The sequence below is a fragment of the Stegodyphus dumicola genome, chromosome X1 (genome assembly GCF_044657685.1).
Source record: "Stegodyphus dumicola isolate Sdum_Otavi_A_Nest chromosome X1, ASM4465768v1".
NCBI lineage: Eukaryota > Metazoa > Arthropoda > Arachnida > Araneae > Eresidae > Stegodyphus > Stegodyphus dumicola.
The window spans coordinates 162,611,508-162,629,877 of NC_140780.1; the positions used below are offsets into that span (position 1 = coordinate 162,611,508).

The 18,370-nt window shown below is 32.4% G+C and overlaps 1 protein-coding gene across 2 annotated transcripts in view; it reads left to right on the forward strand.

Annotated features, from left to right (window-relative positions):
* Positions 1-526: 526 nt before the first annotated feature.
* The window catches only part of LOC118182556 (uncharacterized), a 75,000-nt gene continuing 57,156 nt past the window's right edge, over positions 527-18,370 (forward strand). Inside the window, exons 1-2 of one of the 2 annotated variants that reach the window (XM_035351926.2) lie at positions 527-941; positions 8,934-9,017. In XM_035351926.2, the coding sequence (XP_035207817.2) occupies positions 855-941; positions 8,934-9,017 (171 nt within the window). In that variant the 5' untranslated portion in view covers positions 527-854. Of the gene's footprint in view, positions 942-984; positions 1,471-8,933; positions 9,018-18,370 lie in introns of those variants that run through there. The other variant, XM_035351927.2, reaches the window with a different exon arrangement.

Below are 18,370 nucleotides of genomic sequence, written 5' to 3' on the forward strand. Positions count from 1 at the left end.
CGTTCAATTCCCTTATATAGACAACCATATTTACGATGAATTTCATCTGAATTATTGGTACCAACGTGGACAAAAACTAAATGAAAATGGTTGTTCATAAAGGCAATCTCACGTGTCAACCTTTCAATCCTAGCTCCTGGAAAGCAACGAAAATCAACTTCGTTATCAGGTAAATTCGCAGACAAATATTCTTGTAAAGATTTAATCATAGAATTCCCGATTATGAGTATTTTCATCTTTTCAGATTGCTTAGACAAACACATAACTAAAATAAGATAAATAAAACACAAAATATCAGCGCTAATACTACGTACCTTGCTTCCCCCACAGCAGCACGTGCAAGCAAAATGGCGAAAACGTGTATTGCTTACTTCGAAAAATTACATTTGGCTTCATTTTTCAATTTTGGCGCAAATTACGGTAACCTCTTAGTGTTGCCATCGGTCACGTGAGACCCGCTAACTTCCGTAAACTCTCAGCGTTTGTCGTCCAAGGAGGTTTAACCTCCTTGTTGTCGTCGCATATATCTGCAAACCTCATATCTCGTACTGTTGCCATACACAAGTTGCTAAATTATACTAACAAAACAAGTAATGCGTTATGCGCATTATTAACACTAGTCACTGGATACTTCTTTGGTTCATCTGTCGTCTGCAGTACGTAACTAGAAAGATTTCCGGATACGGATTCCGAAAGATTGTTATCCGTATAAACAGCAAAAAACGCTCAATTCTGGAGTTACGAGTAGGGTTACTGGAGAGCTGGTTCACTTCGTAGGCTGCGCGAAGTGTAAACAAACAACCTGAAACAAAACATAGAGGAGGAGAAAAGAAAGAACCCGATACTGTTTGTATATGGCTGTGTATGTTCCTGTAAATAGTTGGGAAAAAGCTCTTGATATATGTCGTATTCCTAGAACGCAAAAGAAGGATGGCTTTACGGTATGAATTTATTTCTTCAGGACATATCTATATAATTTGCTAATGTGTACACCTAAGTACGAAAATCTGCATTAAAATATATCAAGATGGTGCCAAAATATATGTAAAATATATATTTCGATAGTTTACAATTTGTGCACCATATGGAAATTAAAAGCATGTATTTCGTTAGCTGAAGAATCGGTAAAATGTAATTCGCCACTAGTCGCCGAAGGAAATTCCTAATTTTACGAAGAATATATATATTTGTTTTGATCATTTTATAACTAGTAAATTTATAAAGGAATTAAAAGCTAGTATCTTGCAAGCAAGTAGTGAAAGGACGGAAGAAAATTCTTAAAAGTCAAATAGTGTGATCTGTTATTACTTGGTGTGCTAGCTAGTGCCTTATTAATTTAAGAAGTGATTGGATTTTTTCACGGCAGGAAATTTCTCTTTTAATGATGCATAAGTTACTTGACATTATATTTAAGCTGAAAATTGTGCAGTGTAATTTTATTTAAAGAAGGTGAATGGCAGATATTTTGAGGTATTTTTTAATTGAATGATTTGTTAAAATTTACTTTGGTGAAATTATTTGAAAACTGCTCTTATCTAGTAAATATTTCTTCATTATTTTTATAAGTTGTCATAAATTATTATTTACGTCTAGTTTATAATTGCATGTAACAACATATATTACACAGTGATTACTTTTTATATTATTTAATAAATCTGTGAGAGTAGAAAAATTACTGGAGGGGGGAAAAAGGATATTAAAACATTCAAGTAGGATTTTTTACATATATTGTATCAGGCCTTTCTTTTAGCAGTTGAAGTCTTTTCCAACCAGGCTGCACTAGTCATAGTTAAAAGGCCCCCCAAATTATTATTTAATTAAAGAAATAATAAACTATTATGTATCCTAAGATGAGGAGGCTTCTAAAGCAAATCTGCCACAAATTGGTGTATCCTGAAATTTTTTGAAAAAATCAGCTGCTTACGTTTTCCTATCTTAGTAAATCCTTGAAATTTGTGATTTTGTAAGTAATATTATAAAAGTGCAAATATGAATTAAATTGTAGTAACATGTCAGAAATACCGTAATGAAATTAAATGAGACTTGGGAGCCTACACAAATACTACCTGCGCAGAGGGAATTGTTTGGCAGTTCTGTACATGCACTTTCTGTACTGATTTCTTTTAAAAAAATCTAATCAAGTGTTGAAATGTTCATGAGTTATTTCGTGATGGAAGATTAGTGCTGGTAAACAGTCTCGAAATATTTGGATGTAGTGTTAACTAATGGCTACTTCCGTATTAACACAACCACCTGGGCAAAATTTTTCCATTTTTTTACAGATGAAAAGGTAGAAGTTATTGATTGGGTGTAAGTTGGTGATTTGGCTAATTTTTGGAATATGGTAACAGGTAGTTTGGCAACATTTTGGTAAGGCGATAAAGGTTATTAGCTAGGACTTTAGTAGTGTACATGGATAACGTCAAGAGTGTGCGCAAGGCCATTTTTCTGCAATTCTGGGATGTTTTTTTAAGTGAAAATAGGTCGACGTGTACATGGATGATACCGTATATGTGCAATTCTTAAAAACGCGGCAAGCAGTGGGCGATTCTGCACTTTCTTCCAATTTCGCACCTAATCTTCATCATGATTAAGCACTTTTGTTCCATAAAAGTTCTAGCATAAGCGTAATTTGGCTAGCAGATTGTTGGAAAAAAATCTTGAGTAAAAAAAAAAAAAGCTTTTACTTTGTGAAAACAAAATGGCATCCAAAAAAAAAAAAACTAGCAGGTTGCTGTAGCAGGGTTGGTCGCCAAGTTACCATAATCCAAAGATTAACCGGTGATTTTTCACGACTTTTTTTTTTGGAAATATTTTCAAAGCACATATGTTTATCCTAAATTGGTAAACATTATCAACATATGAAAAGAAAACATGCTTTTGCAACTTTAAATAGAAATTTTAATTATTAAATAAGGATTACATTATACGTTAAAAAACTAAAACACTTACATTCTTTCAAATTCTGTAATTTTTTTTACTGTTCTTCTCCTGAAGTTTACAGCATTATGTTTTCGCTTAAAAAAAAATCAGACAGTTGCGGAGATGTGGCTTCTTGCAAGCTTTAGCAACAGTGGCTGTTGAGAAAACACATTTCCCCATTGTTTCCTTTAGAAAATTTTCAACAAAAATCTGTACTTGCGCAGAAATTTTTCTGCAGTTTCTTCCATTGCTGGCAAATACCACAAGCTCATATTTTGAAACTAAGTTTAAGGCAAAAATATCATAATTTGCTTTAAAAATATTTAAATGTGGAGTAGAACAAAAAAGAATGCATATGAAAATGGCAGTCTTGCCTGACTGCAGAATTGTTATAAGCATGGTTGCTGGAAGAATGGTTATGCGCATGTTTGTCACATTCTAAAAATTTGGCCACTTCTTCTAAGGTGGTTGCGTTAATACGCAAGAACCAATTAATGTATACCTTTACCTCTAATTTTATTGGTACTCCATTAATATAGTACTTACTGATTCAATCTCACAAAAGGTTTTCTTATCAAAAGAAGCATGAAACTGTTAGCTACATACATAAAACTCTGTTAGTAGTTTCCAGACAAGAAAATAGAAATTTTACTTTAAATGAGGACACACTTTTCAAACACCAGTACCTGGGAATGTGATGGCATATCACTTCATTCATAAAGTTAAATTGGTATTTAAAGACTTATCTTTTGCAGTTAGTCTCCATTTTAGGGAACCCCTTGGATTATCGCCAAGTTTGTTGTTTCCTTTATTTCCAATTTGTTGTTTCATTTATGGTAACCTGAGTAGTTGAATGTTATGGGAACCCTATTATGACGTGATTGGCTGCTTGATTGCGTTGAATTTGACTAATGGGAAAATATTTTTAAGGGCTTATTTATATGTTGGATGTTGGTTAGGAAGTACATTGCTATTTTGTGCTTTACACCGTAAAATGCCTGCAAGTGGTACGATTAATCTGCGTCATGTTGCCCACAGGCATAGAGTTGGGAATCCCTACTGTAGTGGTATCACAGTTGTTTCATCACTAGGCTGTAATACAAATGCAGTTGATTTAAAGCATATATTCATTTTTGTTCTCTATGAGTAACCTGAGTAACTCACTCCATTTTTGCTGGGGTGAGTGGCACCTCTCTATATTCTTCATATTTCGAGCTATCCAGTCACTCCTGTTTCTTCGATTTTTGTTTGTACTTTCTTTATATATAATTGAGCATTAATAAATTCGGTCTGATTTTTTACCCTGGAATAGTTCTTTCTTATATGATAGATTCTATATTTTATTCATCTAAATGTATCATTTGTAGTATTTTGTTTGCACTATCTTCTAGATAAATACATTAGGCCCATGATCCCAATGTGTTTATTTTCTAGATAAACACACTGGGATCATGTGCCTAAAAGCTATATATATAATCTTGAATTCAACTTTAAATTAGCTAATGCTTGTGTGTAAGAGACTGATTGTTGCAACAGTGCATGATAATCTTTCATCCATGCTGTATACAATGATATCAAACCAGTCCTGCTTAAATGATAATGTCATGGAGATTTTTGTGAAATAAATTAAAACTGATTTCATAATGTGTGAGTTTTTGGGTACCTGGTGCCAATTTTAAAGATGTTATCACATTAAAATCTTTCTTAAAAGAAGCAGAAATTACAGACTATATCACTGTTACATGTGTAGTTCAAAGAACGAACATGAGTTTGAGTATCTGCTGCTTTTTGATGAAAGAGAGATTAGGGTTTTAAGGAAGGTATTCTTCAGTAGAGTTATCAGTCAAACTCCCCTTTCCCGCTCCTAATGCTGTAAAATTACCCTATTGTTGAGAGCAAATGCAATATTATTTATTTTGTAGAGGTATTAAGAAAAAAATAAGAAATATAATTTAAGCTGACTGTAGGTTAAAAAATATTACTGACTATAAAAAAATAAAAAAAAAAAAAAAAAGAGTTAAATGTGATGAAAGCTTTATGGTGAAATTTTATTTCTGACTGTCCTGTGTTGTGTGCAGATTTTATCCGATATAAATTTCAGGTTTATTTGAAATAAATTTCAAATTTCATCAAAAAGTGAGATTTCAATCCAGATCTTCTTTTGTCCTCTGTTTTGGTCACAGTATAAATCTTTTGCTCTTTTCAGTTAATTTAAATTAAAAAGAAATATGCTTTATTTATAGCCCAGTGTTCGTTTTACTTATACTTGCCAGATAAAGTAAAGATTAGTTAATTTTATTTTACTGATTTAATTGTATTATTGCAAGTTATCTCATATGAAAGAAATGTTGAGCATTCTTTTAATCAGGAATTAGAAAATGCAGCAATCTGTAGACATTTACTCAAGTCTTGAAGTGTTTTGAACAATCACTTGATATTAAGAATAGTCCTATAGCATTTTCCCCATGAATTCATTAATAATTTAAATTATGCAAATCTAGTAATTTAATGTTTCATTACAGTCATTTATATTAAGCAGTAAATAATTTTATTTCAGGATCACAATTATTAATATAATTACTCTGAATGTTGTTTTTAATATTTTTGTATACACAGCAATTTTGAAATGTGTTTAGTAATTGAATAGATTTCTTTCCAGTAATAATTTAAGAAATTTTCTATTGATACTTTTATTTATTTTAAAGTTTTTTATGGTTTGCTATCATTAGATGCCTCCTATTATATGGATTTGATTCTAAAATGTTCATTAGCATGTTTTCTTTAGTAATGTCTCATAAATTTTGTGTTGATTGTTTGATCATGAGAAAAATTGATCTATATATGGCATTTTTCAACTGAAAAGATGACTTTTGTGATTTTCTATCTCACTTTTTAATATCAAGAATATTTTACTGTGCTTTTTAACTGAGAATGAAAGCATGCTTTATCAATTTCTACTGCTTGAAATGCTTCTCTTTCATTTCACATTCAAAAATAGACAAGTTTCCTCTTAGTGATTTTTGGCATCTTTTCTGAGACAAAATATGGTTAAATTTCAAGTTCATACCTCACAAAGGAATTAAATTTTTTTTTCATTGTTTAAGAAATATAGATTAGGGTTTGTGTGGTGGGCGTGCTGAAAGCCATACCATTGGTTTAAATAAGGGTAAAGCTTGAATATTTATATTTATGTACAGGGTGTTTCAGCAAATTGGTTACAAACTTTCAGGAGAGATAGAGTACACCTAGACAAACGGAAAAACACGTAGCTGTGCATGGTCGCAAACGCTTTCCTGGTGCGGTAGTGACGACACAAAAAAGGATACAAACAGAGTGAGAATATTATTAAGCTTAGTGGAAATCAAGAAATAAGATCAAAAACAATCCTCATCAAAGAAGGTGTTCAAAATGTATCCTTAACATAAGATCGGCAGGGGTGGTCCGGTGCATTGGTCAGCAAGACCGCCAGACTTCACTTGCATTGATTACTTTCTCTGTGGATACGTCAAGACATTGGTGTACAAAATCCCCATTAGAAGTGCTGAGGGATTTGTTGTGTGCATCATGGCAGCTGCTGGGGAAGTCCAGGACATGCCTGATATTTTCCAGAACATCAGATTTCCATGTGCTGAAAGTGTGAGGCCTGCATCAGGGTCTGGGGTAGTAATTTGAAACACCTGCTTTGATGACTATTGTTGTCTATTTTTGTTCTGATTTCTTGATTTCTGCTGCACTAAGCATAATATACATGTTTCCTTACCCTCTTCATATTTTCCCCCTCTTGTGTTCTTGTCACTACCACGTCAGGAAAGCCTTTTTGACCATGCATTGCTATGTGATTTTCCATCACCTAGGTGTATTCTATCCCTCCTGAAAGTTTCTGGCTGTTTTACTGACATATCCTGTATATTTAGATATATACATACTGAGGCTCTTAAAATTTGTCAATCAAGAAATTCTTTCAAAAGTTAAAAGGTAGAAATGGATGGAAAGCTACCAGATTACTACATCTCCTGGGGTGCTAGAATCAAAACTAGAATGAAGCTGAGGTATATAGACCTGATGAGCTTTGCCTTAGCTCAATGCTCAGTCTCTTAAAATTAATTAATTTTGGTAATATTAGAGTTCTCATTTTTAGCAGTTATTATTATTTTTTACTTTTTTTTTTTTTTTTTTTTGGTGCTTTCAAGGAAAAAAAGTATATTGTAATGTGTAAAGAAAAGATTTTAAGGAGTAAAATTTTTGTTGAGAAAGAAAAGAGATGTTCTGAAAATGTATAAACACATTTAGAAAGGTGTTTATTGCTGATAAAATAACTGATTCATTTCTAAAACCTTTTTTTTTTATTGATTTCTGAATCAGTGATAACTAGGCACTGTAATAGATAATATGAGTGACAATCTTGCAGAAATAAACATGTCTTTGGCTGTGTTTTAAGAAATCTGTTGTATTAGAGAATATTCAGGATTTCAATGTTTTGGAAAAAAATCACTAGCACTTTGAGTTGAGAAGTATTTGTAACTTGTATTTGGAAAAACCTGCTCAGCATCATTAGAATACAATAGAACATTTCTTTAAGAACATGAAATGAAACTTCAGTCAAAGTTGAAAAAACTTCCACGCTTAGAAACTTCTTCAAATATAATTCAAATTTAGCATTGCAAATACATTGAAGTTGTCCCTAATAGGTATGAACTTTTTTCCACTGCTCTTTCTCCCCCACTTTTTCTTCTTTCAAACCATGAAATCATATTAGACAGGTACGTATGGATGTGTGACTTGAAAAGTTCTAACTAGGCTTTTGCCTCTGAGCATTTGGCAAGCATGCTTGATGGCTGTTGCTTCCACTGAATTTAATGCCGATATGAACTATTTGACTTTTCTGAAGTTTTCCGATAAGAAAACATCTGACTCAAGTACCTTACCTGATTATAATGGAAAATTCTGGTATATGAAGACCAGATTCTTTCTATTACAAACAAAACAGCAGCCTCTTTAAGAAAGTTCTTCATTATAACAGTGAAGTCATTTATCCTTCTCTGTTCTTTCCTGATACCCTCATAAATCCAGTTATTCTGTATGCAGTGTAAGTCCCATGGTTGAGATTGAGATATATGTTCCTCAGCTTAAAGCATGTAGAATCTTGATTCGTCACCAGAAGCCTGCTATTTTTGTATCATATGCCTTTTGACCATTAATTCATTCAAGAAACATTGAATGAGCACATTATTATCTTATTCAGTTGGTACATTTTTAAGAGTATGGCTTTCACCCATTTAGGTGGTAAGGGAATCATCAGTATATTCAAGATATATCTTTATAACTCTTCATTGGTTTTAGACAACATGAATCCCACTTTGTGCTTGCTGACCATCTCTTTTATTATCTTGAATACATTCTTATAAAATGGCTGTATACCATTCTCCTCCCTCCTCTGAGTGCTGTTATCAGGTACTAATTTTTACACTTCCAAGAAGCAGTTTGAATGCAACATTGTTATCTTATAGACTGGCATTCCTTGAATGTTTACCTTATAAGACTGACTATGGTGACACTTGCACTTAACTCACTGGATGACTGCTGTTTTCTAGCTTCTAAAATGATGGCACAACTGGAACTATTTAGGCTCATAAAAAATGATAGTCGCATGAGAGAAAAAGGTGGATCACACGAGTCACATTATGATCATGTGAGTAGAAAACGAAGCTGAAGGGGCAACCCCAGAAAAAGATGCAGTTAAATTGGTGTTGAATTTGCTTTCTTTGGCATCCTGACATACATATTTCAGATTATCTCTATGAAAACAGCTGTATGTTTTAAAAGATGTTGCACTTTAAAATCCATTCCCTAGTAATATTTAATGTTTTTAAGCATTCTTATAAGTATGAAGATATGTTTGATGCTTTTTGTATATGTTCGAATATTGATGTATAAATATATATACGTATATATGTATTTGTGCAGTGTTGTGTATGTATTTATACGTATTTGTTTCTAAAATTTCGTTATAGGCTTATATTATTGAAGTGCATATATTTCCTTATAAGTGGTACATAATAAGGCGGTACAGGCAGTTTGTGGAGCTTCATGAAAAAGTAAAACTTCTTTTGTTCTGTAAATTGATGCATTAAATAATAGTTTCACTTTTTTTATTATTTATGTTAAATTCCTTCATATATTCAATATGTAACATGGATGTTCTGAGCTTTATATAAAAGAATGAAAAATATGATTCTTGCATGTATAAAATTATCTTAAATGTTTTTGTCTCTTATTTCTGAAACTAATTAAGTCCGACAGTCTTACAGAGCATTATATTATTGTAATTGATAATATTAAATGATTGATTACTATTTAGCTTATCATTTATATATATATATATATATATATATATATATACATATATATATATATATATATATATATATATATACACACATGACATAATAAATGCAAAGGAAAGGCCTCCGCACTGTTGATGTGTAAGTAGATCCATATTGAAGAGGAAGCATTTTGATTCTGTAGTATATATTGATTTGGTAATACCTAAGAAACTTGGCAGTCGAGGCAGTTTTAATTCCATTTTTATTTTCCAGTTGACGTTTGTGGCCACAATCACTTGGCACTCTAGTCATGCCTTTTCACAGAGCATTTACATTTTTGATATTACTGCACAAGCAAGCTAGTAAGACAGTGAAGTTACATCTTAGCAGGGTAGAGAGTGAATCTGAAATGTGTAGTTATGCAAGATGGAAGCACACAAAGAGAAAAATTTTGGTTTGAGTTAAAAAGTTTCAGTTTCCAATTATTACATCATCTGCACTGCGCAGGCCATGCAAAATGGACTGATCTAAATATGATGCAATCCACAGATGTTATTACGATTTTTAAAACATAGAGGAAAAATTAAAGAGTTTAAGTTATAGTGTCGTGAACATTGTGAATTTAAGAGAAAAAAATGAGTGGTTTGTTAAAATTTAGATCAGGTGAAAGATCTTTTAATATATAGCATTTTAATACTATTTAGCACAGTGTAATAGGTTCATTTTACAATACGCAACATCCACAAAAATTATCGTTACAACGCAGTTCGATCATCCATCTTTTTTTGAACAACAATCTCTCTCTCTCCTTGCCATTCCGTAACAGAGAAACTTACCTCTCATGCAGTTTGATCGTGACGCAACATTCTCTCCACCTTGAGTTTGGGGATACAAACTCAAAACAGTAACATCATGATAATACATACATACAATTTTGAGCGTTGTTATTATGTACAAAATAACGTACATAATAATAATAGAAATATTTCAAAATATTAGAACGCAAACTGAAATAAATATTTTAAAGTTCAAACACAGAAAGTTCAAAAGTTTGTTTAGAAGTTTATAAATCCAGTCTTTTAACTGGTTTTATTTTTCGTCCTGAGTGAGACACGCGAACAGTTTCATTAGAGTCAGTATTAAGCTCAGGATTTTCAGCTACCCCGATACGACTTGCTCGTAATTTGGGGTCAATTCCAAAGGGTACATTCGTTGGATTGGTCTTAATATGTTTCCCTTTTCAGTTCGCAGTTTCACAAGTCTGATTCCATCTTTTCCAGGAAAGAATTCCAGTACTCTCCCTAGCAGCCAATGGAGCCTTTTTTTATCATCTGTACCAATTAACACTATGTCACCTACATGTATTTTATCTTCTCTTTTGTTAACTGAAGAACGAAGGAAACCCAGATACTCCCTTTTAAACCTTCGTTTTAGATTTTCACGAACCTTTTGAATATGTCTTCATCTCAAAACAATATTAGTCTTTTCAATTTGATCCAAGTCAGGAACATCATTTAATGGAATGTCCGGAAGAAACATTGAGGGGGTCAAGGTCTTCAGCTCTTGTTCATCGGATATGTAAGTTAATGGTCTGCTATTCATGACAGATTCGCATTCACAGACAAGAGTGCAATTCCTCGTAAGACAAACAGGAATGTCCAAGATTTTTTTTAAAAGATCTTTCAAAATCCCAATCAAGCGTTCGCAGAAGCCACCCCACCATGGAGAGGAGGGTGGGATAAACTTCCAACAAATTTCGTGACTCTAAATTCACTTTCAATTGTAGTCCAATCTAACTGTTTCAGAACGTTTTTTAGTCCTGTAAAATTAGTACCAATGTCTGAATACATTGCAGAAATTCGTCCTCTTATGGCTAATTGCAGTGAAATTGACTCCAGCTCTGTGTTACTAGCAGAGATGACTGATTTCCGTTTCTCCATCTCTACTTCTTTCTCCTTCATACTTACAGCTGACTTTGGCCACTGCTCCTTCGGATTCTTCAACCAGGCTGGCCCTTGCCACCACTTGCATTTTTGAAGTTGCTTAGGTCCACAACCTCTTGATAAAATGTCTGCTGGATTCTTATCAGGTGAAATATGGAACCAATCTTCCGAAGTTGTCAATTTTCTAATTTCACTTATTCTGTTTGTAACGAATACCGACCACTGTTCTCGACGAGTTATCCACACAAGAACTGTGGAAGAATCTGTCCAAAAGTAAGTCTTGATGTTGGGAAGTTTCAGAGCTTGCTTCACAGAACTAAACAGCCTAACACCTATGGTAGCGGCCATTAATTCAAGATGTGGTATAGTAATAGCCTTCATGGGAGTTATTCGTGATTTGGTTTGAAGTAATTGAACAGTCACAAAACCCATACTGGATTCACTTCTTAAGAAAATGCATGCCGCATAAGCTGTCTTACTGGCATCGACAAAAGTATGGATACTTAAATTGGATTCCTTCATCACACCTAACCATCTTGGAATTTTTATATTTTTGAAGTATTTCAGTGGTTTTCTCCATTTTAAAAATGCTTTCTTTATTTCATCATTCACTTCATCATCCCATGATTCTTTGCTCTTCCAAGCGGCCTGCAGCAAAATCTTAGGCTGAATCATAACAGGTGCAAGGAAACCTATGGGATCATATACTCGACTAACTAGTGAAAGTATTTTCCTTTTAGTTACCTTTTCTCTTTCATCAAATTTCAGAGATTCGGTGTCTATTTCTAAGGTATCTAAATCTTTGTCCCAAATCACTCCTAAGACCGGTGATGTTTTACTTTCTGAAAATGCAGGAATCCCAGAACTTTCCCATCCTCTGAGATCAAACATTCCTTCTTTCATTACATTAGTTGCAGATTCGATGAATATTTCTAGTTCGGCATTATTTTGTACACTAGTTACGCAATTATCGACATAAAAACTATCCTGTAGTTTTTTAAGAAGCTTTTCAGAATATTTTTCTTTCCACGATTCTTTGGATAAATGAATCAATAACCGCCATCAGCAAAAATGGACTACAAGTAATGCCAAATACCACACGGGTGTGACAAAATGTCTTCACTCTACCATCATTACCATACCAAGGAAATCGTAAAAAATCTCGATCTCTTTCATTTAGAGATATCTGTAAAAAAGCTCTTCTGATGTCTAAAATCACACCAATTTCATGTAAGCGAAATCTTGCTAGAATAGCGGGAATAGTTTCTATCAAATTAATTCCAGTCTCTAAGCAATCATTTAGAGATGGCTGATTAGGAAGCTTTGCCGAAGCATCAAAAACAGGTCTAATTTTCATAAAAGATAGTGAGGACGTTTCCTTAATGACTGGACGATGTGGGAGGTAATGAACAACGGGTAAAGACAACTCCTTTTGGGGAACTTCTTCAGTCTTTCCTTCTTGCACCCATTCATTAAACACTTCATGATACTTTTCACGATATCCGATTTTTTCCAATTTCTTCGTAGTAGATTCGAGTCTCTTCAAAAATAGGTCATAATTGTCAGGTAAGACTGCATGCTCAATCTTCCAAGGCATATCAACCTCGTATCTACCATTTTCTAATTGACGAACTGTTTCTTGGAAATGAACCATAATAGTTCTTCTTGACTCTTCTTTACTTTTTTGTTCAACAGGATCTCGGATACCCAATAATTCTAAGTCCCACAACGATGAAATAGGTAGGTCTTCTTGAGATATAGAAAATATCATCATATTTACATTATGCTGATGTTTAGATTGAGGTACTTACCCATCAAAGTCGAACCCAATTTTGTTTCTATAGCCACTAAACCTGTTCTTAGATTTTCTCGTTTGCCAGTAAATAACTTCCCTGCAACGTCTGTCCCTAACAGTATTCCAATAGGGTCTGGATTCCCTTGGGTATCATTTAAGCGTATTCCTTTATTCCCTAATTCGCGAATCCAAGAACCGTATCTTATGCTTGAAATATCATTACAAATAACATCATGGTCTACAGCATCTAATTTACACGAATAATTACCATCAAGGCTACTCAAATAAATCTTGTAACATTTATGTTTATAAATTTCAGTTTTTGTTCCACCAAATAAAGAGTGACTAAATTCTTCCTCCAATTGCAAGTCAAAACCCATTTCTTCTGCGGTAGACTTTAAAACATAACTTTTTGAGCTTCCTGTATCAATCATTAATCTAACTTTACGCCTTTTATTCTTACCCTCTATGTTTACAACCAGGGTCTGAAGAAAAACTTCATTCGTAGCACGCAAATGCAAAGAATCGATTGTTTTCTCTTTTTTCTCATCATTTTCCTGGTTATGCATTTCACTAGACTTATTACATTCAAGAATATGACAAAAAAATTTCAAATGTCTTTTTGAACAGATCTGACACTTAACATTTGATCGACACTGGTTACTGAGGTGACCTTTAACCAAGCATATTCTGCATAAACCTTTCTTTTTTACTGCAGACATTTTTTCATCTAACGGAATATAAAACGCCTTTTTACAGCTACACGTTTCATGATCTTTTAAGCCAAATTTTTAAATCGCTTGCGAACTTATAAAGTTCTACTTTCGGTAGGCGTTGGCACAAAGTTTTACATGTATTTTCATCAGTAACTAATTTCTGACTACTCTCTGACGATGTATTTTGGATTTCGTTTAATTTACTCTTAATATTATCGAGAAATCATTGTGATTCTAACTGTATCCTAACATGCTTTTTTCGATATTCCTCTGTTATTTCAAATTCTGTTTCGAATTCTTTATCATCAGTTATAGTATCTAAATAAGCACTGTGCATCAATTCTAATGTTTCTGCCTTTTTCTTGAACAAATAAAAACACATTTCTGCTTCTTCATAATCAACATTAACATCATTTAAAAGTTCATGTAGTCTTTTATATGCTTTAGTAAAAGCTGAACGTTGCGCAGTTTTGTTTCTTTTCATCACCTCCATTTTGTCTCAAGTTTAAAATATTCAGATAAAAATTAGGCAAGAATAGTATTTTAAACTTCAGTAAAACAATAATCAATAACTTCAAAACGGAAGTATAAGGTAATCAACTTACCCTATCTATTCTTTCATCCGACATGTTTCCAACAAACACGCCCACCCGGGGGTGCCAGAAATGCCGTGAACATTGTGAGTTTAAGAGAAAATAATGAGCGGTTTGTTAAAATTTACATCAGATGAAAGATCTTTTAATATATAGCATTTTAATACGATTTAGCACAGTGTAATAGGTTCATTTTACAATACGCAACATCCATAAAAATGATTGTTACAACGAGTTCGATCATCCATCTTTTTTTTAACAACAATATCTCTCTCGTTGCCATTCCGTAACAGAGAAACTTACCTCTCATGCAGTTTGATCGTGACGCGACATATAGTTTAAGATCTAAGTTATAATTTTGAGTCACATATTTTTGTTCTTCAAAGATCTTCACATATTTCCCCCTTCAAAGAGAAAAAGGGCTGGTGACAGAAAAGCCTTTTTAAAAGAAAGCATTACAGAATTAGCGAAACAAGGGAAATACAATAGTGGAAAAAATCAGAATTTGATATAAATATTTTTTTTAATAACAGAATCTTGTAAATATCATATTTAACAATAAATTCAAATTGAAAATTCTATTGAAATTTAAAAGTCTTCAAGTTCATTTTTCTGTTCAGATTTGGGCACTGTATTATGATAACTTAAGAAGGAACTGGTTGATAATTAAGCGGCCTGTATTGATAGTACATTCGTTGTGGTGGCACACTTCTGAAATGTTGATTATGTTGATGCCAGCTTGCTGTAGTAGACCACTACTTGTAGTTGGTACTTCCTCCAGTGGAACTGGTACAGGGAACAGTTTGTGAGCTATCTCAGTCCATTGCTTTGGTGTATTTATTTTCTGGATTGTTAACAACATGTGCTGGGCTTCTGGAAGACCCTGGTCGAGGGCTTTGACCATTGTAGCATCATTCAGTTTTAAACTAGATCCATATTGTAATTTGGTTTGGAAATATATATCATTGTTATTAAATTTTTTGTATGTGGCAGATACAAAGTCATTTATCTCACTGCCTCTGCAGTGGAAAAGTATGTACTGAATTTTTCTTTTACTGCTTACCAATCTTTGTCTAACATTTGTGAAAAAAGTATGCGAGTGCTTCTCCTGTCAGGCACTCAGAGAATATTAGCAGTTTGTCCTTATCTCCAATATTTTTAGCATCACATTTTCTGTCGTATAGTAAAATATAATTATGCATGGGTATATCTCTTAGAGTCATCAAAAATGGGAAACTGGAGCTTTGTGATATCGATAGCAGTTGATTCCTCCCTATTTGTTGACATGCTGGCGTTTGATCTTGTATGGATAATCCACACACTATGAAGTTTTTGAAGTGTCAAAATTTTAGAGCACAACAGAAAAAGTGAAAAAAATCACTGAGTTGTCTGCAAATGTTTGACACACTATGTGCAGATTTGGCCTTGACCTAGAAGCAACCCACATAGTATACCCGGAGATAAAATCCTCAGAGATGTTCATGAATGCATTAATAATTCTTTTCTATTTTTTTCTTTCTTGTGAAGTCATTGAAATTTTTGATATCCAAAAAACATAAACATTAGCACAACACCACTAATCACTTGAAAAACAGCCTGTAGACATCCATTGGAGAGAAGCTTCGCCGCACTACTATCCTGTGCGACTTTTTACTTATCTGTGATATTTGAATAAGAAGGGCATTTGGGAATGACGAAGGTTAGCAATCTTGTCACATCAGAGTCCGGGTGTGGTCGTTGCAATGTGGAAGGCAGACGAATTGAAGGTTGCAATGTGGAAGGCAGACGAATTGAAGACACAGAAGAATTTCATTTTTTAAAAGCTCCATATCTTTATTCACTTAAAATGGCAGATCACTATTCTTTTAGATTCTCCAAAATTACATATCCAGTAATGATTTAAATGAAAATAAGGTTAAATTTAAGCTTTCGATGTCATAACTATTCTAACAAAGGGAAGAAGAAGGGACAGAGCAGCACAAGGTCTTATAGTAACAATGGTAGGGAGCAGCCTGACGAAAAATAGCACAAACTCTGCATTTATAGTAGTGATTGCATAACATGCCAGAATGATCTCGAAAGTACTGGTCTAGGGGTGAAGATTCTGAAATTGCGAAAAGTTAATTAGAGGTTACCTAATCGCTTAGAGCAAAGCCATCATATTTTTTATATTTTGCATATATCTATATATCTCTATAGATATATATATATAATTTATTTACTAAATAATATTGATTATATTATCTCCTAAGGTTAATTATATATATATATATATAAAGATTAATTATATATATCCTAAGATCCTCCTAAGATTAATTATATATAATTCCAACTAGTTTTGAATATAAATGAATTAAAGTCGTTTGCAAATACATTTAGATACATTGATGATAATATAGCTTTCAATAATGATTCTGCTAATATTCTAACAATTTAAAATTTACTCAAATAGTTTAACACTTAATGGAACTAATAAGAAACAAGATCATATTGAATACCTAGACCTGCTCATAATTAAACCCATCAAAATTAAATTATATGGTAAAAGGAGGGATTTCCAGTTTGAAACTAATTAATTGAAACTCTAATATTTCTAAAAAAGTAATAGGTAACACTTTTTATAGCCAAATAATTAGAATATATATATATATATATATATATATATATACAGAAATAAAAGATTTAAAGTAAGAAATAATAAAGTTAATTAATGTTCAAGTAAATAGCCAGATCCCAACACAATTTATTAATTTTCTATATTAAAAAAGGCAAGCATTAACTTTTCTATTAATTTTTTTGACTCTCTATCGTATGATAACATTACCTTAAACCTTAACTGGAAGATTTTGAAGAGTTAATGGATTAATTCTTGTAAATATTTAATTAATTAATTTGTAAATATGTATATTTTTTAATCAATACTGGATATTTTCCTTTAGCTAATGAAAGGCAAACTCTTTTCAAAAGTCTCAATTATAGCCCGAATTGAGTGAAGATTTTTATCTTATTCTAATTTTCCTTACCTTTGGCCTGTATTTAGTTAAAGTTTTGATTTAACTACTGTAGAACTTCAGTTTTAATGAATTCAGTTTAATTCAAAAAATTTCTTACTATAAAATCATTATCCATTTCTTTCAATTTGTGAATTTTTAAAAAAAAAAATTTCCGAACATTCAAATTTTTGAAATTTTAAATTAAATTAAATTTTCAATTAAAATGTTTATTTGAATTTTTAATTCACTAAAATCTCCAAAAAATGTTTTTCAAACTTTATTTCAAAAACATTTTTTCGAACTTATATTTTTACAATTCTTAGCAGTTAGCAATATTTTTACAATCCTTAACAGTTAGCAACATTTTTTCACACAGAACAAGCATTTTTCATTACTTTAGAGTCTACAGCATAGGTTTTTACAATAGATCACACAGGTAGCAGCTTAGCACTCATCTTTACATAGTATTAGTGCCCTCTATTTACAGTATTAGTGTCCTCTATTTACAAAGTTAGCAAAAACAAACTATTCAACCTCACTTTTAGCAAATGCTACTCCTTTCTCTGACGTACAAGATAAGTTAAATTAAAACTTACTATTTACTTGCCTTTTTAGTATTATTTTTGTATTTTTATAGTTTGTATTTGGTTTATTTTGGCTTACAAGCGTAATTCGTGTTGGGGAAGTTCCAATATTCAAGGGTTTGTAAATTGCTTTGGATTTAAACTCTTAATTACATTAGCAGTATACTTTTAATGAATAATTTTGTTTCCCAGTCGATTTGCATATTAAATTTCTGGAATTTCTTTAATAGTTAAAATTTCTTATTTAATTAATTCTCTACATTTGGTTTTGAATAATACTTTTCCCATGCATATATGGATGACGAAACATGAATTGAGTAATTGAAGAGTTAAAAAGTGAGAAAGTCAGTTCCTTTAAAATGAAAATTGATTGCAGGTAAAATGCAGCATCTGAGCTGTAAATATATCTCAGTTGAGCATTTTATTTGACAGTGAAGTAATTGGGAAAAAAAGGGATTGTTTACTGATGGTCAGCTGGAAGATAAATTTAAATCATGCCAT